Source organism: Pipra filicauda, unplaced genomic scaffold (genome assembly GCF_003945595.2).
Source record: "Pipra filicauda isolate LSUMZ 115617 unplaced genomic scaffold, ASM394559v2 scaffold109_size3271384_pilon, whole genome shotgun sequence".
Taxonomy (NCBI): domain Eukaryota; kingdom Metazoa; phylum Chordata; class Aves; order Passeriformes; family Pipridae; genus Pipra; species Pipra filicauda.
In genome coordinates this window covers 1,862,387-1,885,096 of record NW_024103540.1, presented here as the reverse complement: position 1 = coordinate 1,885,096, position 22,710 = coordinate 1,862,387, and the positions used below count along the sequence as shown (strand labels likewise).

At 42.2% G+C, this 22,710-nt stretch overlaps 1 protein-coding gene and 1 long non-coding RNA gene across 4 annotated transcripts in view; one reads left to right on the top strand and one right to left on the bottom strand.

Annotated features, from left to right (window-relative positions):
- Positions 1-1,926: 1,926 nt before the first annotated feature.
- On the bottom strand, positions 1,927-6,112 carry TMEM17 (transmembrane protein 17). 2 transcript variants are annotated; one of them, XM_027714534.2, is made up of 4 exons: positions 5,939-6,112; positions 3,340-3,443; positions 2,994-3,107; positions 1,927-2,583 (listed from the first exon to the last, which is right to left on the bottom strand). In XM_027714534.2, exons 1-4 carry the CDS (start codon positions 6,039-6,041, stop codon positions 2,242-2,244), a joined length of 663 nt encoding a protein of 220 aa, XP_027570335.2. In that variant the 5' UTR covers positions 6,042-6,112; the 3' UTR covers positions 1,927-2,241. The 2 variants fall into 2 exon arrangements, with proteins under 2 accessions (XP_027570335.2, XP_039237133.1); XM_039381199.1 differs by lacking the exon at positions 2,994-3,107.
- A 48-nt stretch (positions 6,113-6,160) lies between these two features.
- The window catches only part of LOC120323239, a 55,626-nt gene continuing 39,076 nt past the window's right edge, over positions 6,161-22,710 (top strand). For both annotated transcript variants that reach the window (XR_005563532.1, XR_005563531.1), the window contains exons 1-6: positions 6,161-6,483; positions 7,540-7,646; positions 8,606-8,853; positions 9,179-9,267; positions 13,820-14,066; positions 16,248-16,317. This is a non-coding gene — a long non-coding RNA (uncharacterized LOC120323239). The remainder of the gene's footprint in view (positions 6,484-7,539; positions 7,647-8,605; positions 8,854-9,178; positions 9,268-13,819; positions 14,067-16,247; positions 16,318-22,710) is intronic.

The following is a 22,710-nucleotide window of genomic DNA, read 5'->3' as shown; positions in this document are numbered from 1 at the left end:
TTTCCCCCCTTCTCCTCACGTATTTCACTTGATTCTCTTCTCCCCAGCCCCCAAATTGTTTATCAAAAGTTTCTGAAGTTTGCATTTAGGTGTCTGAAATCTGACTATTACAAGTGACCAGTATTTTTTTCTGCTTGCTTGATGTCTGGTTTTGTGAAATTTGGAAACTTAAGGAAAGTTTCAATGCGATTCTCCATTTGTTGTTGTTTTCCTGAGCACTACTGTAATTTTCTTGTCTCCCAGTACATGAGGAGCAGGAAACTCATGGAAAAACTGCAGCTGTAGGACCTGAATGTGAGTTTTAGGTGCTTGCAGGCTTCCTCCACTGGAAGTTTTGATGGTAATGGTGAAATTAAAAATAGACTAGCAGGTCTGTTAGGAAGCCTGGGCAGAGAGAATGCAGAGATCTTGTGTTTATCAAACATGTTGCTGAAGATTTACATCACAGGCTGGTTTCTACCTTAGGCATTTCCAGGCAACTCTATTTCTAACAGTGTTTTTCTGAATTCTATTTCCTGCATTGCTTCATTGGAGTGCTCCCCTCTACCCCATCCCCCAAAGAGATGTGTCCCTGTGCCTTTGGCTCCTGGTAGTTGTGTTGCATGGCAATTTGATCTTCCAAGTGCATGATTCCCTTATCACTAAAAGCAAGGATTTTTAATCATACCTCATAACCTTAGCCTGGAGGGCAGTTCCTTGTTGCCAGTGTTGGTGTACGGTTGATTTTTTTTCAGCTTTATGCTGTATTTCATGTACTTGGTGGCAAAAACCTTCCTTCAGTGCTGACCTCTGCACTCTCCAGTAGTGTAACTGTGGCTGACATTAAAAATATGTGCAACGTTCCCCTTGCATCAACTAAGAAGGTTTTGATAAGGAGTTTCTAATGCTGTAAAAGTATTTTTGAAATGACGTAACTTCTGCTTAAACCTCACTGTCTCTCTTTCAGGCGCTGATTAGAGGGCTCTAAATGTTTTATATTAACTGTTAAAAGACATTCTTAGTGACTCTTACAGAAATGCTCTTTTTCTGTGCAAAAGACAACCCAAGACAGTAGTTTGATTACAAACAAAGGGGTATGTGCTCTGGTAATATATGCTTTATAATAACAGAATGGAGAAGGAAACTCAGTATAATTAATTGTACTGTTCACTCATGAATTGAAAGGAAAATTAACCCTTTTGGCATAAAACAAAGCTAACGCCTTCTTTTCACCAGGGGTTCTATAAGCCTTAAATATTCAACAGCCTTAAGCACAATGTGCCTTTTTCATGTTAGACTCATCTTCCTTACAACCCTCTGAGCAGTTTGGATGCTTGTGCCAGCTCTCCAAACTGACAACTCTTGCCCAGCTGAGAGGACTCGGGGGATTCAGATGGAAAATTTATTTTAACTTCTGATCTCCATCATTCCTTGACAGAAAAAGTGAACTTTTAGCCATTACCAAAACTGGAAAAGAGAGTCTAGAATTTAATACACATAAGAGGAATGAGAGAACCTTGGCATATGCCCTGGCTTGAGAGAAATGGGCTCTGCCTTTCAGTGACATGAACCAATTTTTCTAATGACTATAATTTTGTTACTGCTCTGCTTGAGAAAATTGCACCACTCTGACTTAATATTTAAAACTGTAGCTAGGCCAAAAAAGATGAGTTTAAGAGTTTTGTGGAATTAATACTTTTGAAATTACATCTCTAGTATTGTAGTAAGGAATTCCTAGGTGCTGGAATTATTTGGAAGACCATCTCTGACACTGTAGTCTTTGTTCACTATCTTATTATTGTTCTTTCTGAGCCTTGAGATCTCTTGGAGTTTTTGTTGTAGGTTTGGTTTTGGGTTGTTTTTGTTTTTTTTCTTAACTGAGGTACCAGTTATTAAATATGTGCAACATATCTGGAAGAAGGTAGACAAAAGTGGTATCAACACAAATAACGTGTATAAAATATTTATTGTAAACAAAAGAATTTTGTGCAAATGTTAAGAACAAAGGCTTCTGTTTTTTTAAAAATGCCACGACTTTGTAAGATGTAAAACTCACCAAATCCACTCAGTAAAATAGTCCAAAAATAGTCCACTCAAGCCAGACACGTAATTGGCTTTGATTTTTCCTGTAGAGTGGAACTTCAGTCTCTGAGGTTTAATGTTGGCTCTTAAGATCTATTTTTTAATACCTTTGATGTAGGAAGGTAAAGAATGACCCAACAAAATGGAAAGAGAGCTGCAGCAGCATCAGGCCCACCTCTGTCAACTCCTCAGGCCCCCAGGGTGTGATCTCCAGCCAGCAGTGGGGCCCCTACCAGCCATGGGAACTGCTCTCTCTTCTCTACCCAGGCTGTAAAAACTAGGCACGGGCTGTTCCTCCAGGCGGTGGAATTCCTTAAGGTGGAAGTGAGTTGCCAGTTTGTTCACCATCCTTTTCAGAGTGACAAAGGCTGTGATGACTTGGAAGGCAAGGAAGAAGGCAAAGACAATGTGCACTGCTCGCTCCAGAGGCTGGATTTTCAGACCTTCATTAAACAGCAAGAAGAGAATTATGGGCAACTGCAGGAGGAGACTCAGGAGCCAAAACCCAGCCAGCTCAGGGACCTATAACAGGGAGACATCACCTATTAAAAACCTGGCAGCCAGAGATGAAAAAATCCAAAATCTTGTGAAGAAAAAATGTTGGGGTTTTTAAAATTTTTTAAAGGACAGAACATAATGTGAAAAATCAGAGTGAGGTGGCTTCATGTTTTCATATACCATGTTTTTAAGCATACTTATATTTTCTGACAAAACAGTTTTAGAGAGTGAGAGGGCTCTCTTCTGAGGGAAAACTTCCTGGAATTCACAAAATTAAGTGGAAGCCGATGCCAAGGGAATAGAAGATGCACACTGCAACTTAAGAGAAATAAACATCTCCTCATCTTAAATCTCTTCAACAAAATGTCTACCAGTTAATGTTAAACTCCAAAAAGCATTCCTGCAGAAATTAATATGTACATTTGGCAACATACTTTCTCCTGGAGATTGCCCATGTATCCCAGGTAGAGTCGAATGACCTCTATCAGAGAGGCCAGGATCATGATGGTGACCAGGATGAACTTGTAGTAATCTGACAAGTCTGGATACTAGAGGGAAAGAAGAGAGTAAAAGCTTCTGCTGTGCTGTTTGTGATTTAATGAAGATATTGTATGCTACTGTAAGCTGACAACGTTATATTGGCACTCAAACACTCTTGAACCTCCAGTTGCAGGGAATTCCCAAATAAATGTAATAAGTTCTAACTCCAGGGAGCTGTATCTCCTATTAGGTGTTTCATGTAATATACATTTGCAAACCAACACTTTCCTTCACACTCACCTTCAGATAGAGCATGACAACTGTGCAGAGCCACCAAAAAGGGAAAAAATAAACGTTGAAATAGAGGGACATCTGCAGTGGCAAACTGGAAACTATTTCATTATCTGTAGAGAGAAAGAAGACTTTATCATTCCTGGTTTGTTCCATACTTCCCTTCCATAAACATGACAGAAGGATACTGCTCCATCTTAGCTTCATGCATTAACACTCCAGTCAAATTATATGTTAGGAGAAATATTTTTAATTATCCAGAGGAAATCTTCTTACCCTATCTGGAGTGACACCATTTCCTGGAATCTAATGCACCTTTTGGTTCTGAAACCATCACAACGGGACACCAAATTTTTATGACTTAGTCATATATTCCAGTTGAGTGTCCAACTGTTGATTACCTGGTAGCTTAAGGATTACTCCATGATCTCTGAGGCTTAGCTCAAGTGGTGCTGTATACTGACTCTGCAGAAAGAGTCAGTGGTTATTTCACTGCAGGTCCCAAGAGAATGGTTGTAAGTTTAAATGAGCACACACTGGATTATCAGTATTTTGTACATGACCCCCCTGAGTAAGGATTTACTAGTAGACAGCAGGTTTTCATTGCCCATTCTTCATTTGCAATCTTTTATTTAAACAGACATTTGGATGGAAGCCAGTAATCTGCCTAGTTCTTAAGAGCTAAAAATTTCAAATGTGTCAAACTAAAACTTATGCTTTAAAATCTGTAAAGAAAAAAATGCATTCAGACAATGCAATGTATAGAAAAGCAAATATGAAACGTTAAGATGCAGACAGTAAATTCCATATTTACGATTTTGTAATAGACCTACAAGATGAGACTTAAGAAAAAAAATTTAAAAGGGCATTCTAAGGGAATCATTAATTTTTAATGGATGGAGTTTTACTGCTGTATTCTAGTAAACTGATATGGCATCCACTTTGCTTCCCAAATGAAGTCTGTAGCCACATATTCACTTGGTACTACCTGATCAAGTTTAGAAAGTATTGACTGTGATCTGCTGATTTGTATTCAGCTCCTGTGCCTGTCTGTCACAGTGGTGATGTTTGATTGAAATGTTGTCCAAACAGCCACACTGCCTCCCTTCCAGCCTCAGAACTACCTCTCTTCTGACACTGCCTTCCCTTTTCAGATCTTCCAACCACTCTAATACCCGTCTTTGTTCCACCCCAGTCTGGCACTTCTGTCCATCCTGGTACAGAGTCTTTATGCCAGGTGCAGAAGTAGGCATGGTAACTACCAGATGAAGTGGGAAGAGGGGAGGATTTGGGAATAGAACTGGGACAGACCTCATGGGTAGGGTGTGAGAGGCAGTGATCTGCTATACTAAATAGAAGGTGCAAGACAACCAATCCATATATATATATATATTTAATAATCCCATTTTTAAGCATCGACACTTTCTTACATCTGCAAAGGAATTAAAATCTATATGTACCTCAAAAACAGTTTCACCATCTACCTAAAATTGTCCCAGCTGTCCTAACACAGGAATCTCTTGGACATGAAGATTACTTCAGTGGTCACCAAGATATAATTCTAAAACACTGTTTTATCTTTCAAAAAAAGCATGACCATAACTGCAAGTAACTATGCTTCTGCCCTATATGTATTAGATAAAATTGTATTGGTTCATGGCCACATTAGTTAAAAACAGAGAAGCCAAGAACTCTAATTTCAATTGTCATGATAATGTTTAGGTATGTTAAAGGTTTCATTGACATAGCATTGCTATTCAGAACTGCTGTGCAAGATCTAAAACTGTGTTTTGGATGAATATTTAGCAGTATAAGCCAACTCTACTTAATTTTTCTATCCCTAAATTGAATTAACGCTTATTTTCTGGGATTGCTAAAATTAATGGAAAAGTGGGACAGTATTGCAATAGCCAGTTGCTAGTGAAACTCATTAAGGTATATATGTGTAAACTTAATTTTTGAAATCCCAATGTCCAAGAATTTAATGGCACATTTGCAACTGGGTTTCAGTGGACTGGACACTCACAAAGGAGTTTTCATAATGGGAAATGGAAAAGAAATGACTAAAGATAGAAGCTGTTCCTGGAGTGTTGTTTGATAAATGAAATGAAGAAAGTAGTAAATGTTAGCAGTGTAACCACACAAAGAAAATCACAGAATATTCTGAGTTGGAAGGAACCCACAAGGATCACCCAGTCCAGCCCTTAAGTGAATGGACTGTATGGGGATCATGACCTTAGTAGCACGCTATAACCAACTGAGCTAATTACTTTCTGATTAATTTGATCAGCTTGGAACGGATTTATCACCCGAAATTAATACAGCCTTCCTATGCGGACACATTGTGTGTATTCTCGCTCTGGAGATATGAAAAGAGGGCGCGCTGGCCTGCAAAGTTTCAGTGGCAGTACGATGAAGGAACAGCCGGCGGTCGTCACGGCAGACACGGGCAATTCCAGAGAAAGCTGGCAGGGAAACCAGCCCCATCCCAGCGGCGCCTCTGCCGGGCCCGCGATCCGGGACCGGCCCCTCAGCCTTCCCGCCCCATCCTCCTCCTCCTCCTCCTCCGCCCCGGGGCTCTCCCGTGCCCGCCGCGGCCGTGCGGTACCTGCGCCGTCCCCCGCGCACCGCGGGCCGGGCCGGGCGGTGTCGGTGAACACGGCGCGGCTGAAGGAGCCGAGCCCCCGCCTCAGGGGCTCGGGCAGCGCCATGATGGCGGGGCCGCGGAGCGCAGGCCCGGGAGCTCTCCCGGATTTGGGGCGGGGAGCGGAGCGGGAATTTTCCAAGAGTTGAGGCGGGGACAGCGGTGCCTCCGCCCCGGACACGGTGCTGTGGAGCGCACCCAGGGCGCGGTGGGCGCCCAGCCCGGAGTGCTGGGGCCGCCCTCAGCGGCGTCCCTGTGCTCGGAGCCGCCAGGTCTGAGCGTCTCCCCTCAGTCCTGGCGTTGCTTTTCGTCTTTTCCGATCAGTCAGAGGGAATTTCCCCGTTCCCCCCCCCCGTCCCCGTAGTCTGCGAGGGCAGGGTATGGGCTTTCAGAAAAGGTAGCTTTTGTAGAACTGCTCCGCTTCTATCCGGGTAAATCCGGGGCAATGATGGTCCTCGATGACGGCTGGAGAGTGAAATAAGGGCGAACATTCTGTGTTGTTACTTGAAGTGAGTGTGAATGACTAGTTTTATGACAGATGCAGGTGTAACTGAACCAGAAAATACCTTTTTCCTCAAGGAAATCCGTGCGTATTACTCTGAAGCGAAAAGCTTCAGTGAGATTGACACAGTCATTCTGTCCTAGTCAGCTTTTGTCCCTTACAGGACGTCCGTACGGAATGACAAGAAGTTAATAACGTAAAACCAACTTATACTTGTTCTTTTATTTGGAAAATGCAGTCGCCCTAAAAATGGGGTAATCTGCTCACCAGGCCTTTCGGTCCCCCAAGGGCCTGATTCCTTCTGAGGAGAAAGGATGCCATTCTTAAGCGTGCAGGATATTATTTTCTGTGTGACCAGAATGAAAGAGCAGCTTGTGCCTTTTACTATGGGAACCAGTAGTATTTGTGATTTTTCTGTACCTAATATGACATAGAATTATAGGGTGGTTCGGGTTGGAAGTGACCTTAAAGACCATAGCGTTCCAAGCCCCCTGCCGTGCACAGGGACATCTTCCACTGGACCAGACTTGTCGACTCACTCCTCCTGCCCCCACCCCTGCCTCGAATCATGTTTAGCTACTTCCCTGGGTGATCGTTCTGCAGTATGACTTTCCAAACTCAATTATCTCAGACTAAATAATTTAAAGCCTAGTTTATATTTAATTTCATTCTGTCCCACTGGGAGAATTACAGAGAAAGATGGCTAAACAAGCAGGAGTTCTGAGAAATCCATTTGGCTTTTGAGCTGATGAATGGTGTGGTATTGACAACAGATACTTTTCAAAGAACTTCCCCATATGTGGGTATGCCAGCAGGAATCTACATTAAAAAAAAAAAAGTCAAAAACACAACAACAACAAAAAAAACCAACTTCAGAAGAAATTAAGATGAAACAATTTTTAAATAATGGCAGCAGACTGAAAGGGGGAAGGGATTAAACATATGCCAGAATTTCAAGGGATGCTATGCCCCTTAGAGGCAGGGAGGGCAGTGGGTTTTGCTGTGTGGCTGTTCCTAGAAAATAAAGTTTTAAGCACAGGTGAGAGTTATCCCTATTTTGCAGCTAAGACGGAACAAGAAAAGTTGAGGCTTGTGAAATGCTGTTTGCAGTTTGTCTTGAAACCTACAGAAAAAGGCATGTAATTCAGTGTCCTGGACATAAGCAGGAAGGTAAGTCATCCAATGAAAAACACTCCTTAAAATGTATCAAAACATCAGGTAAAGGAAAAACAGTGATGTGGCTTTTGTCACATGAGGTGTGTCTGTACAGCAGTAACCACAGCTCAGCAATGCTACCTTGTTTATGTTTGACCTAGGTAGCTGGCAAGACATCTCTACAAGCAAATATTTTAGTAGAAGTAAAAAGTTAAGAGTGTTTTTCAGCTGTTTTTGACCTGGCTCTGTCTTAAACTATGAGGCTTCCCCCGTGATCAGCACGGTGACTGTGCTACCTGGGCTAATGAGCCTGTTTGTGGAGGGGTAAAGCAATGCCAAGCTGCAGTCAGAGACATACATGTCATATGCTGTGTCCTGGCCAGGTGTGGACCTCAAAGCTCTGAGCTGTGCAGGCACTGGACTTATACTGCAGTTTCAATTACAAAAACCTGTGAGTGGATACTTGGTAACTGGTGAACTACCTAATAAATAATAGAAGAGTTTAAGGATCACTTTAATAAAACTGTATGAAAACCAGCATTAATCTTAGATGGGTTTCTGAACTTCAGAAAATGCAGTCTGTATCTTGCCAGTTGCTAGTAGGTGCTGGAAGTTTTTTCCTGTCTGGCTCAACAACTGTATGGTGTATGAACTGTTTAGCCAAAATCACCATAGAAGTCTCTGTTATAGATAGTGGCAAGATGATGAATCTGCAAGATTTCCAAAGACATTGCCTGAAATTTTGTTTTACTGTTGTTGCCTTGGACCTGACCCAGTTAACCACGAGCATTGGGAAATGCTCATCCCATACACTCAACTATTTAGACACAAGAAAGAGGTTTATATGAATTAGAAGTATGGCAGAGTTTTGATTAAGTCAGATATTCGTGGAAGTCTCAGGTTTTTTCATAGTGTGAGTTGGTGGCCTGTAAAAGTTCAACCTTTAAGGATTTTCCTTTTAATTACTTTTTCAGAATGAAAGATGGAAGAATTTTCACTTTTCTGGCCTTTTCCTGATGACAGTGGCTTTGACTGGGGGCCCTGATCTCCCAAACACTGATTGTCTTATGTTCCTCAATTCTGAAAACCTTCAAGCATACAGTCAGGTGTCCTGCCAGCAGCTCTGCAGCAGTCAATGCTTTTGCAATACCGAGCTCTGCTCATTTCAAAATTGTGAAGCAATCCAGCTTAGCAGTCAGCAGAGTGTAAAACTGAATAGTAGGTAAGTGAAAGGCTAATGGCATGCAGACACCACAAGAAATGTATGGATTTGCCATGTAAACTCAATTTCCAGGCTCAAGGTGTGACTCTGTGATATTTGGCAGCCGTACATTTTCAACAGATGGCCAAGCATCCTTCATGTCCCCACAAAATAAAGTTGTGCATTCTTTTGTTTAATATTTTTGTCTGCACAGACACTTAAAATATTCTTTGAAGATATACTCTTTGTTTTTAGTAATTCTGTTTAGTTTTCTTTAGACTGCAGCATGCTTTTTTTTTTTTTTTTTTGGCAATTTAATGAATAGAATTCTTTTGATTTTCTGTAGGAAGCATTGGAGAGCACCTACTCCAGTTTCAAGCAGAAGAAAGCCTTAAAACTTCAAGGATCAGAATGCTGGGGCATCTCCACTGACAGGTCAGAGCTTTCCGTAACAGAAGGATATAAATCTGTGCCATAAGGAGTGGGAGAGGGGAAAGCACTTAACTGTTATGTGACTGTAACAGTGATGATGACCATCTGTATAGATAGTGTTACATGTCCAGCTTTTGTGAGGAAACTCCATTTGGTCTTTTCCTTTCTTAGTGGAAAGGCATTCCATTACTGAATTTGTGTCTCTCCACATATGGATGTTTAAGTAGAAATAACCAGATTTCCAATTCTCTGTGCTTCAAAATAAGATAGTGAAATGTGAAACTGGAAGGAATAGGCTCATAATGGCATAGCATATTAAATGACTGTTTTATTTCTCTCCACACATGCTAGCTATAAATAACACAAAAGTCTCTGAAAAATCTGCCTGAGAGCTTTAAATCAGAGAAATATTGGATCTTTGTGTTATCCCAACTAAGTTGGTAGACACTGGCCTGGCTCCCAAAGCAAAGCTCCTGGGGCTCTCTGGCAACAACACAAAGCCATAAACACCAGATGCAGTATATCTATCGAAATTAAATATCAGCAGGTTTTTTTCAGTTGGCATTTTAGAAATGCATAGTTCATTTAAATGGTACCAGTGGTTTACCTTTGCACCTGAATCACAACTGCTGTATTTCTGAATGTGTTGGTGTGGAATCTTACAAAAGCTATTTTCCCGTGCATGCCTGTGCTGCTGTCCCTTACGTGTGTGAGCGACAGAAATCACTCTCCTCCTTGCTTGTTCCCTTCTACCTGCCTGCTGTTTTAACAGAAATGCTGTAAAACATGTGAAAAGTGCTGCTGAGCCGAGCTGTGTGCAGGCAAGCACAGTACAGGCTTTCTTACTCCTCATGTCCTCAGAATGAAGTGACAGATTGGGAGTTTTAACGAATTATAAATGCCACCAAGACTCTTTCAATACGTGTGATTGAAAGGATCAAGTTATTAGCTGTGTCAGTGTCTGCAGAGTAATTTCACAGCTGTGCTTATGGCTTGTGATATCCCAGGGCTGTCTCTTCTCCGTGTCAGTTGTGTACAAGTCCCAGATGTTCATTTCACACCTATGGGCTATTTGGGTCTGGTAAACAGTTATTGTTGCTGGTGAGACTTATTATCATCAAGTACATATCACTGCAGTGATTCCATGCATTAAATATATCTTGGCTATTCAAGTCTTAAGCATAAAGATGGGGGTGGGGGGAAGAAAGGGCTGTTATTTGCTCATGTGGATTGAATTTCTTCTTGCTGTAGTTGGCCTTTAGTTAGAGCCACTCCCTAGCTTGTTTTATTTTGTTGATTTGTAGTTTTGTCAAGCATGTTGGGAAAGTCTCAACGCTCACATGGTCATTAAGTTTTACTGTCTGTGTTGCCAAAGTATTCAAGATTTTTGTGGTACATGAGAAGGTTGCTGAAAATGGACAGATTTTGAGCCAGATTCTCACTTCTGTAAAGATCCTTGATGGGCCCTTGAAGGGCCTGGATAGTGCAAAGAGGCCCCACCTTTCAAAAGATGACTTTGTAATAGCCAGTGAATGTAATGGTTTAACACTGTAAACAGGCCGGGTACCTTTGTTTTTGGTTTTGTCAGCAAAGTGATGTTTTTCATTTGTTTAAGGACCTTGTCACACCTGCAAGTCCTGGCAGGACCTGAGACTTACTCAGACTTAAGACTGTCTCTTTTGGTAGGTGTGCAGTGGTACCATGGTGGGGGCTCTCAGAAGTTCTCAGCAAACAGTGTTTTGTGTGGTGTGGGGCTGGAATGGCTGCACTGTTCTTTGTGTGCAGAAATAGGCACTGAGGATCCTGCTTTGGTTCTGGAGTCACTTTCCAGACCTCACAGGAGGTGTGTGTGGGAGAATCCTTATGGCAGAGGATCTGGTGGCTTCAGCCTTGGTCTCATCTTTGCAAGCTGATCTTTCACACAGTAATTTTGGCTGTCTAAATATCCAAAGTACAATCCAAACTAATTAGAGAGGCTTCACCTCTATGATGTTTTCCCCCAGAAGGCTTTTCATGGGAAGGAGTAATGTTCCTGCTGAATGTGTCTGTCGTTCTCTACTCATTACTGACGGAGTCTAGTTGTTCTGCTAAATCAAGGTGCACAGACGTTTGAAAACTTGACACTTGACAGAGATCTAAGATCTCCCAGAAGTTGTTTTGTGGATCTGAACTCCTCCAGATGATAGGGCTGTTTGTGTTCCCTGGATATTACACCAGATGCTTTACCTGCAGTCTGCATAACCCTTGCAAAAGGCTTCCTGAGATGTGGGGTCTGGCAGTTCCAGTGCTTTCTCTTTTTATTGCAGAATCCAGAGATGGCACAGTATTTCAAAATTCATCTCTAAGGTGACGTATCAGCGGGATCATAAACCCAGGCAAAGGCAGGATTTATTTTGCTATTACATACTGATGACAGGTCCCTGTAAGAGCTGTTTTGTGTAGCCTTTGCAATTAGCTCAAGCCCAAACCCTGAGTGAGTGATGGAGGAAAACATTAGGAATTTGACCCTTTAGGAAAAAAAGCCACAAGGCAGAGAGGACTGTTATTTATTGAAGAAACTGATCTCAGGATTAAAGTTTTTATTTTTAGTTTTTAAATTCCTGTTTGGACAGTTACGTAAGTGCCTAATTTCAAAAGTGTGAGTGTGTGACAACTTCTGTGGAACTTAAATGGGAGTGGCAGCAGCGCCCTAAATTGAGGTAGGATATTTGGATTCTTGATATGCATTTGGGTGTCTAAATTTGGATTTCTAAGTAAGAACAACCTCTCCCTCTGCTTTGAAGCTTTGCTGAATGTAAAGGTAAATATGAATGTAAAGGTGTGTTCTTGGGTCAGCATCACCGTGTTTCCTTTGTCTGTTCTTCACGTCCAGGCCAACATTTCATCCCTGTGAGAGCAGAGAATTGTGAGAATGACTGAAAATCCCACAAGTCTCACTGCCTAAGATTAAGGCATAGCAGCAGACTTCTGGTTCAGGACCTTTAGCTTCTGACATCATGAATTATGCTTTTGGGGATGTTAGTGCAACACCACTGCAACCCACAATATCTCTCTGTTGGGATGTGGATTTGGCTCTGTATTTATTTTTATTCCATAATCCGTTTTGCCATGTTTCCAGACAAAGCAAACTTCGCTCAAGTTCTCGTCAAGTAGTAAGAAGAAAGTGTGTAGTGACTCCCTGAAGTTCCAAAGAGTGCTTAATTCTTTTTTGATTATGTTTTCAGTTGTTTAAGGCAGGGCCTTCTTATTTGTGGGTACATGTTGCTTGCTCATGCCATTGTACCTTAGTCTCAGCTCTAGTTACTGTTGTAGTATGAATGATCATTTTGAACTCCCCAGTCTGCTGTCTTTGAAATGTAAAATTTCTATTTGCCATTTGAAGATAGGGTTTCTTGTGTAACCAGAATCTATAAAGTGGTGCTTAAGACTGGAGAAAGTCCAAGGGGATTCTTACTATAATGATGTTCTGAAAATCAAGGAATTCCTGTCCTGCTTGCTGCATTGTTTTCATTCATGGCGGAGGAGACCAGATTGAAGGATCAAATCCAGCTTGCTTGCTTGTCCTCTCTCTCCCTGAAATGCTTTATTACAGGACTCAATTAAGAGCCAATTTTCCCCTCAGACTCTGTCTATGAGGTCACACCTGCCCTTATGAAATATTGAATTTGCAGCCGCAGGATTTATTACAACGGTATTTTAAAACACACAGTGCTGGTGCAGCAGCTCTAATTAGAAATGTCCTGAGTTCGCTGTGCAGGCAAAGCGTTGTTTCTGAACTGCAGCACTGACAGCAAGAGGCAAACATGGATTGTGTTTTTACATGTTTGAAGGACAAACAGATGTACCTGTGGGAAAAACTGGATTCTGCTGTGAAGGTGCTGCTGCACTGTGCTTTCTTCCTTCTTTAATTTGAATTAGCTCAGCTTGGGTCACAATTTTGCCTCTGTAGCATTACTGAGTTGCAGCAGTTTAGTGGAGAGGGAAGACCTGTGCTGAGGTGCTGCAGCTTTGTGTTACGGTGTGACAAATTATGTACTTTGCCGTAATAGTCAGTAAGAAGTAATTAAAACAGAAGGTGGACCAATTTCTACATTTTCACAGAATATTCTGAGTTGGAAGAGACCCACATGGATCATCAAGTCCAACTTGTAAGTGACTAGATGATTTCTATTAATCTAGTTGGTTTTGGTTTTAAAAATTCAGGAATATCCACTAGGTCTAGTCTTATGTTACCTGCCTCATCTGTGACTTCCCTAAAGTCCTCCATTCAGCCTGCCTTGGGGAAAACCTCTCCTGGTGCTCTGCTGTGTCATTTTGAAATGCAGGCCTAATATCTAGCCTAAGCCAGTTTTTTCAGTTATTCCTTTACTTCTTATCCTGCCCACCATGCACATGCAGCTACTTAACTGCTGTTTTCTCCAGCAGCTCCCTTTTATTCTGTATTCTATGTTCCCTTATGTGCTCTTCTGTAAGTAAAACAAATCCAACTGAAGTGGTCCATGTCTGTTTATGCTAGATATTTATCACAGAAAGTCTCCCCTGCTTTCCTTGACAGGAAATCTAACAGGCAGAGATGGGAAAAAAATTAGGAGATGAATACACAAGAGGAGTTCTGCTGTACGCTGCAAATTGCCCACTGTGGTACCAGACAGCCCTTGTTGATCATGCCTGAAGAACATATTCTTTCTCTGAATATGAAGCATGGCAACCCACTGTACTAGGGCTCAGGATTGATATTGCTGTCCTGCAGGGATAATTGGGAATTTACCAAACCAGAGCAACAGATGCCTTGAGAGACGCAAGTATGATTAACTTCATAAATACGTATTATGAAATCATGGGCAGTGTTCTAACTGTAATGTATTTTCCCTGAGGGAAAATATGCCTGAGTAAAGAAATCAGAAAGCACTTGATGCCAAATGCAGAATGAAAAGAAATTCCTATAAGGCTGGAGTCTATCCACATATTTTTCCTAGTGGTCTTTTCCTTTGGAGAATTAGATGAGGAGTTATTTCTCTTCATTTTATTGTCCTCTAATCACCAAAATCTACATCACTTTGCTAAAACACACACTGACATGTATCACGTGCATATATAACATTCCCTAGGAGACTTGTTACTGCTTTATAGTCACTGCAGGTGAATTTGTTTATAAGAAGGCAAACACTTATTTGAGACAGCATGAATGTAAGTCAGTATTTGCTTCAGTGCTGAAGGAGGATTTCTGAGCTTTTTATAGTATAAAGGAGATGGTTTTTTTTCTACAAAGCTGTGAGACCAAGGAACCCTGGAGGTGGATTCAAGCAGTCCTCATAAAGAGGACTGTTTATAATAAGGTTTCACTTGTCAGACGTGGAGGGCCTTTAACGTCACATCTGGGTTAGCTGCTTGAGTTTGCAAGTTAGTCTTAAAGCTGTTGGCACTTCCCATGTGACATTCAGCTTTGCCTCAAGGAATCCTAATTTGAGAGCCGCTGAAAAAATTTGCTAGAGGGTCCCTTCTTGTCAGTCTGTCCTGGCAGAAGGTGATGTGTTGAGTTATTCCTGAATCCTGCTGACCCTTGCTTGCAGGGGCATCTGTTGGCAGCAGATATCATGTAGAAGATCTGACGGATTTCCCTGGCTTGCACGGGCATCGGAGCCTGGGATCTGGCAGCCATAGGTTAGAGGTACAAAAAGCTGCCTAAAAACTGCCTTGTGCCCAGGGGTGTGTTCTGCACCTCTGGGAGAGAGTATGCTGGCCTCAGAGCCTGGACTGACAGCACTTTATTCCAGCCATTATGTCCCAAAATCTCAGTCTGGCAAAGGTGGAGTCAATCGAAAAAAACCCCTGTCCTTCTGTTATTTCCGTTCCGATCTCAGTATTCCTTTACTATGCAACAGTGAACTTCTACTGGTAAATATCTTGGAGCACTTTTTTTTCTGTGTGGCTTTCAAAGCAGAGAGAAGGAAAGTGCCAAGTGAAACTGAGCTTCAGAAAGCCACATTGCTTGGGAGAAAAAGCTCATCAGCTACAGTATTCAGTACGATGGGTAAAAATCTTGGGGCTGGATTGTTTTCTCTAAGAGTAGACAACTAGTGTAGCCCTATTTTCAGTCCTGTGTGCAGTCAGGGTCCTGACAGCACTGGGCACTCAGCTGCAGTGGAATAAAGATATGGTTTGGGTTCTTTTGGGTTAGTAAGGGCTTTAACCTTTCACATGAAACAAGCCGTGTAACTTCACCAGGCACTTCTGCAGTGAACTTTATAACACCTGATGGAATGAGAGCTTGTTTCTTGTCCAGTCTTGATTTAACTGGGTCCAGCACGTGCTTAAGAGCTTTGCTGAGTCTAGGCTGAGAAATACTTTTCATGTAGGAATACTGCAGAAAGGATAATGATCACAAGAGTCTGCGTGGCAGCAAAGGCTTCAGCCTGCTCCCTTTGAGCCTCAACTTGTCTCACTTTGACATTAATAAAATGTCACGATGTAGACTTCAGTTGAAGTAGCATTTTTCATCAGATTTCTTTACTTGGGTTTTGTCCCCCACCCTTGTTCCTTTTTACCTACGTGCAAGTGTCTTTCTGGTCTTGGACACTTCAGAGAAATTGTAATTTAAAAATCCTTTTTAACTACACCTGAATTTGCAGTCAGAACTTTCATCAAATTTAAGTACTATTTGATTTGTAAGTGTTGGCTGATATTTGGTCTGATTAATTTCATGCACTGGTTTCTGGAAACTGCAATACTTCATTGCACAGGCAAATATTGGCAAGTGATCCAAATGCTTTGGAGCTCCCAAGTAGAGATGCATTAAAAGGAGCTGGCTTTTCAGGGCGCCTCCACCTTCTGAAATGTCTCTGCAGCTATTAAATTGATAGAAATACAGTTTCTCAAATAGTATGTAGAGTTGAGAGTTTCTGACATATTAGGATATCTCTAAAACTCAAGATTGATACATATATAACATCTGTAAGATATCTGTGTCTTGTCTTTTTTTCCAGGTATCTTTCAGGAGCTGCCTTATCATGTACCTGTCATAAAGCCAAAGTAGGAGCAACTGTTCATTCTAAGGTAAATTTCTGATCATGCTGAGAACAAGAGAAGTTTGGTTGGTGGGAGCCAGGTATTTGGCTAGTTTCTTTCAACTGTTATCTGCAACATGATTCTCAGTTTGTTTTTTGAGTATATTGCTGAGCTTCCTCAGTAAGAGATTGTAATTTATACAGCTGGAGCTGGAATGAGCCTTTGGTCACCAGTTTTGGTTACCATTTCTGTCTGTTCTTCATCACTTCAGACACTAATAGTCAGTGTATACTCAGTGGATCCAAAGGGTGTTCACTCTTGTTGTAGTGATATAGTTTAGTGGTTAGTGTGCAGGACAAGAAGAATACTGACTTCCACACACAGGATTGTTTTGTGATTAGCATTCTGTGTGGTAAAGAGGGGATGAGTTGACAACCTCATCCTGAAATATAAGTGTAAACAGTGTCTAGGTGGCTCTTCAACTCAGTCCAATAAAACAGAGTTTATCTCCTGTCTGATAATTTTAGCAGAAATTATTCAAGAATATTGTTTGTTTTATACAGCCCTGCAACTCTCCACTCTTACCACTCTAGGAATTGGATATAGATGTAGGCTTGTTGATTTGTGCAGCTGAATATTTCATTGCCAGAATATTTTATTGCCAGAGTTCAAAGACTTTTACAGAGTGCTCTGGCCAGTATCAAAACTGAATTCTTCCACTAAAAATTCAGAGTAACTTCACTGATTAAAAAAAAATTGCAGCTGCATTTGGCCTGAGGGGTTTTCATTTCAAACTACATGACTTTTCTCAATTGGGCATTTTAGAACTGTAAGGCTCATCCCACAATGATCTTTGCCTTCTAAAGGGTGGATATAATTTGGGTCCCTCTGCAGTAATAGCTGTTTGAAGATGAATTCAGTGTTCTTGTCAGGAGTTCAGTTACTTTGTTGGTTAGTGCATTTAGAAAGCTGCTGTCAGTCTAACTGATTCAATTCCACAGTGTTTCTTGATTTTTTTTTCCAAGTGCTGGTCCAACTATTTTATTCCTGCATATTGTGTAATATCTCAGCATAGACAGCAACCTCCATAATAGCTATTTTTTTCCTGCCTTTTTCTAACCCCAGTCACACTCCAGTGTGAATACTGATTGCAAAGACATTGTTTGGCTTGGTTACAACCTCCCTATTTGATTACTTCCTCTGCTTGCTGGGTCCATCAGAGACCTGCTGTTTCTCTAGACATCTCTCTCCTGATATACTTCAGGCATTTTTTGTTATTTCTTCTGGCAATTTATTGTCCTGGGTTTTTTCTTTTTTTATATCTTTTTCATTTTTCCTGTCAAAATCCATTCCATGTATTAAAGACAGATGAACTGGATTTACAGAGCCTGAAATACTGTTTTGGCCCTAAAACTTACCCTTTGTCACACCACTGGAAATTACTGCAACTTTTCTGTATCTTTACTTTAAAGATCCCATTGAAGTCAGGCAGACATGTGTGGCACTTTTCTAGCAGGAGAATATTTATTTAATCCCTGTATAGAGAAGCAGAGAGCGAAATCCTAAATCCATTCAAATCAGTGGGGCTTTTCCTGGGCTCCAGCTGAATCATGGCTTAATGATCAGCTTCATGGTCTGTAGTCAGCCTCCCAGAAAAAGGAAAAAGAAAGCACAAAGCAGGATTTTCACTTTCATATTCTGGGATTACAGGCTGAGCTGAGGGACAGTGTTTTACAGCAAGAGGTGATGGACCTGAAGAACCAAGTTTTCTTCTGGTTCTTTCACCAGTCTCCTAAAGATACTTTAAAATTTATGTTTTAGCATTTGCCTGCTGTAAAGTAAGAAAGTTACTTGGCAGCACAGTACAGTTTGAATGCATAGTTTTGCTGGTGTATTGCAGTAGTATTCGAGGTTCTGGACGTGCATGTCTATCTGGGACATGCGAAGCCCGTAAAGCAACAAATAAGCTTAAGGTGTGTGTTTTATTCAGATGCTTAAATGTGTTGCCTGGATTGGGCCTTAATTTATTCCCTGTGAATTGTGGTGGTTTGTCCCAGTGAAAGTCATCTGGTTTGATGACAAGCCCGGCTTATTCTCCCAGTACTGAAATAAGGTGGGTTAAAGAGGTTTCCCCCTATTTCCTGTCCCTCGCTGAAGAGCAGCTTGAACAGTGAAAACTGTCAGGAGTGCTTTTTCAAAAGCAGCAACGTTGGAAGCTGAAGATAAGAGCATTTATCTCTGTGTCAAAACTACTCAGTGTCTTTGATGGACTCCCAACACACCGTAACAAGGAGCTTAGGCTGGAGAAGCTGGAATGCCAGGAGTCCAGGGGGTGGTGTTTATCCTGCTGAAACATGGAATACATCAAATCAATTACACGGTGCTGAAGTATTTCCCCATCACCAGCCAGTGTTGTGAGCTCCAAGAAAATATGTTCTCCTAGGCTCTAGGGGAGCCTCCTCCTTGAGATGCTGATTTAATTTGAAATGCGTATTAACAGGGAGAGAGAGAAAAAGAGGGAGAGAAGATGGAATCTCATATGTTTTGCAGCAGATTGCCACATCGATCTTGTCACTTGGCAAACACAGTTGGACCTGAGGCTCTGAGTCTGTGGGATGTGCTGTATTTCTGTCATCAATTGTCAGCCTCAGAGAAGCACAGGAGAAAGAGAGGCATGGTATCAGAGTAGAGAATCTGTAATAAATGGACCAGCAAGCCATTTAGGAGCAAATCAAAGCAATTGCATTTTTGGATTATGCTTGCCTTCATCAGCTAGAAATGTGGTCTGTCCTCATCTCCTCTCCCAGCGAAGCAATGATGGGAAGGACTAGTATTTCTATGGAGGCTGCTCCTGTCTGTGCTGTTTGGAGTTAAGCTGTTCTACATGGGAAGTGGTACCTGCAGGTCCCAGAGGAGCCTTCAGCCTGCCCTGTGCCCACCCTGGTCCCACTTGTGCTGTAGCCACAGCCCTCTCTTGAGCCATCTCTGGGACAGCTCCTCCCTATGGATTTCTCCTCTGAGCTTGCATCCGAAACCCACAACCCATTGCTGATGGCCAATTTGGGAGCTGACAGGATCACACTTACATTCTGCAGGGACTTAGTCCTGGATCTGAAACTTCCCTGAAATAGTTCTGTCCATCAGGAATGTGGCTTAAAACCTGGTTTTGTTTAAAGGACTGCCCTGGAGGTGTTGCACTGCTGGTGGGTCCCACAGCCAGACAGCTGGAACGGCATCCCCCAGAAGGTTTAGTCCAACAGATACACTGGCAAATTGGTCCGAATGAACAGCAGGCCTTGGGCATCCCTCTGCCTGGATGTTTGTGCCATGCTCTCTGGGATGATGTCAGTGCCTTGGGATGTGTTTCTCCCGAGCAGAGCAAAAACACTAGAGAGCGCCATGTATTTGCAGATTTTGGCTTGTGAAGTGCAGTCTGAGGATGTGAGTGCTCCCTGAGGGGGGGGATGTAGGGAGAGCCATACTCAGGACCCAGCCTGGGCTCACTGCTGTGTGCTGCTCGGGAAGACTTGGGTATGGAGAGGCGATTTCCCTCTGGATGTGGGCAGCTGCAGATGCAGTGTAGCTTTGTACTTTGTCTCTGGGGGAGAAAAGGCAGTTTGGCTGTCGAGAGGAAATCCCCTTGGTCTCACTGCTAGTAGAGGAGATGCATTCGAACCAGCAGACCTTCCCAGCCTTCTGTTCCAACCCTCTGTCACACCACCTTGAACATAGCAACCGAGAGAGGCCTGTCCAGTGACCTCCCATCTGAAGGAAATTCTCAGCACAGACCGGGATTAAATGTCTCAGGAGGTGCCAATGAGGAGCTTCGTAGAAGGATTGACTTTGTTTTTGAGCTCACGCTTTCTAATCCTCCTGAAGAAAACTTTATTTTCAAGTACTTCAGTACATAAACAATGTTGAATATTTTAGTGCATTTGAATGGCTGAGTCATTTCTTTGAAAGCGGGCTGGATCAGATTATTTTGCTGTCTCTTATTCCCAGTGATGCAAAAGGCATAGACTCCATGTGGGCTTCATGTGGGCGCTACCCTCTTCTTCCTTGTGGGAGGGTGAGAAGCTCATGACTGTTTCAGCAGTACTGGAGAATAACTGTCTTGGCTGTTACAATATGCACTGTCCTGTATCTTTTCCAGTTATCCAAGGCCTCCTGAAGCTCCCCTCTACCCTAACTTGGTGAGGAAGCAGTCTACCTGGCATCATGCTGCTCTTAATCACTGATCATGTGATGGTGATGACTAAACTTTCATTATAATGAGCTGGCTTTTTTTCCTCCCCAGTGAAATATTTCCTACTGAAAAATGAGGCTTCATGGAAACCTGACTTATCTTTCAGAAGATGCCCATCTCCATGTATTCAGAAGTATTTTTTCAAAGAAAAACTTAAGAGTTATTTTTTAAGGAAGGTAATATGTAGATATTTCAGAATTTTAAGTTGGCTGGTTTTTTCCTCCTTTTCTTGTACTACTTAGTCTAAAAGGCTCAACAAAGTCTAGCTGTTACTTTTCCTATCTCATATTTTTTATTGTTTTGTGGATGTTTGTCTATCTTGACATTTCTGAAAACATTTCACATTGGGAAAGCTCAGACATAGTAAAAAAAAAAGGTAGAAAAGGAAAAAAGGTGGTAGTGAAAAGATGTTTTGGAGGAAATGTTATTATTGCAGTTGCCAGCAGGAGGAAAAAGGAGAGGGAATACATTCCCCCCCCCCCCCCCCAGTCCTGTTTTGACCTTCCTCAGCTCTCCCTGGCATTACTGCTGGTCTTCTCTGCCCTTTAGGCTGTGTCAGGAGCATCTGGAAACAGCAGATAAGACAGAGCCATGGGGCAGAGCTGGACCTTGGGAGCAGTGCTGGAGGGCAGGAGGCATCTGTGTGCTTTGGGGGAACTCTGTGGACATGAAAAGCTGCTGTGTCCTAAGCAGAGCATCTATCCAGGGAGAAGCCATCCAAGGGGGAGCTCGCCACCCCTGTGCTTTGGGAACTGCCTCTCTCCTTCCATGGAAGGGGGATGTCGACTCATCGGGGCTGGTATTTCCAAGGAAGATGGTGTGCCTGGAAGCAGACAGAGGATTACTGGCTGCAGAAATAACTTTTCAGGAAGTGCCTCTTGAAATTTGCCTCTATGCAAATCCCCGAGCACAGCGGAGAAAACAACCCTGGACACGCGGCTCTTGAAATGAAGAAAAATGAGCCCTGAATTAGAAAAATGGGTCAAAGCACCCAGAAATACACTAGAGTTCAGTGGAGGTGTTGAAAGTAGCTGTGAAGATTTCTTCCCATTCCTTAGTGCAGAAGATGAGATGCTGGTGGAAAGCATGAAGTGCCTCTCTGGAGGCTCAATATTCTGTTAAGTGCCCTGTGTTACCTGTGCAATATCAGCAAATAATTGCTAATTAGACAGAAAGACCCTCAGACTTCACACACAGCACCTAGTGAGCAGTTTGCTGGAGGCCCCTTTGCACTGCCACTTGGCAGGGAAGAGCCCAGACAGGAATTGCACATGCACAAAGCAGGTATGGATGATAGTCTGATCTCTTGTACTGGCCACTCATTCTTTACCCTAAAAAGCTTCGGTAAGTGTTGAGTGATTTTGATCAAGTTTGGCCAAGGAGGAAAGGCCTGAAGAATATTTTTTCCTGAAAATCAGCATCAGAGCTGGAGAGGCCAATAGGAATGCAGTCCCTAAGGAAAGGCAATCTCATGCCTGGTCTGAGAAGGAGGTAGTTTCTGGAACCCCGCAGCTTCCAGCTTCTTTACGCAAGGAGTAGTAGTATAAATAAAGATAATAGGAAGGATCTGGAAGGTTTTGTGATGGGAATATTGCCAGACTGCAAATACGCTATAAATGTCTCAGGGACTAAGGTGTGCAGGATATAAACCTTCAGAAAAAGAACAGATTTCATGGCTCTGCTGCTCAGAGAACAATGTGCTTACCGGGAACGTTGCATTAAAATTGGATTTCTCCATCAACAACTGTCGTCAGCGTGTACTGTGTTGTAAGTGGGCAGAGGACTTTTGCCTGCATTAAATAAAGGAGTGCAGTGTTATGAATAGTTTTCTTACAATGGCATTACTCCAAGCCTCAAGGTAATTTATGTCTCAGGTAGGCATGCTGTAGTTTAACAAGGCTAAATATGGAGAAATGAAAGCCTCATGTGGGACCAGATGCACTGGAGGCAACTGCAGAGTTTACCAGGAGTAGTTCAATATTCTTCATATTGTAGGAACAAGCATAAGCAGATTTTTTTTTTTTAATGGGATTTTGGGACAAAGCACAGCTGGTACAAAGCTTTATCAGGAATTCAAATGCTGCTGCTTATTAATGCAGCAAGTGATTATTTACAAGTCCTAGTTTTTTCTTTGCTGTTTAATACTCTGACAGCCATAGACCTACATAGTGTGTTGCAAACATAAGGTTTTTAGA

Bases quoted from the DNA above. Each gene is read 5' to 3' on its own strand.
- TMEM17 (XM_027714534.2), bottom strand. From the start codon at position 6,041: ATGGCGCTGCCCGAGCCCCTGAGGCGGGGGCTCGGCTCCTTCAGCCGC. The intron at 3,444-5,938 runs GTACCGCACGGC...TTCTCTCTACAG, and splicing joins GTGCGCGGGGGACGGCGCAG to ATAATGAAATAGTTTCCAGT. The intron at 3,108-3,339 runs GTGAGTGTGAAG...CTTTCCCTCTAG, and splicing joins TTGTCATGCTCTATCTGAAG to TATCCAGACTTGTCAGATTA.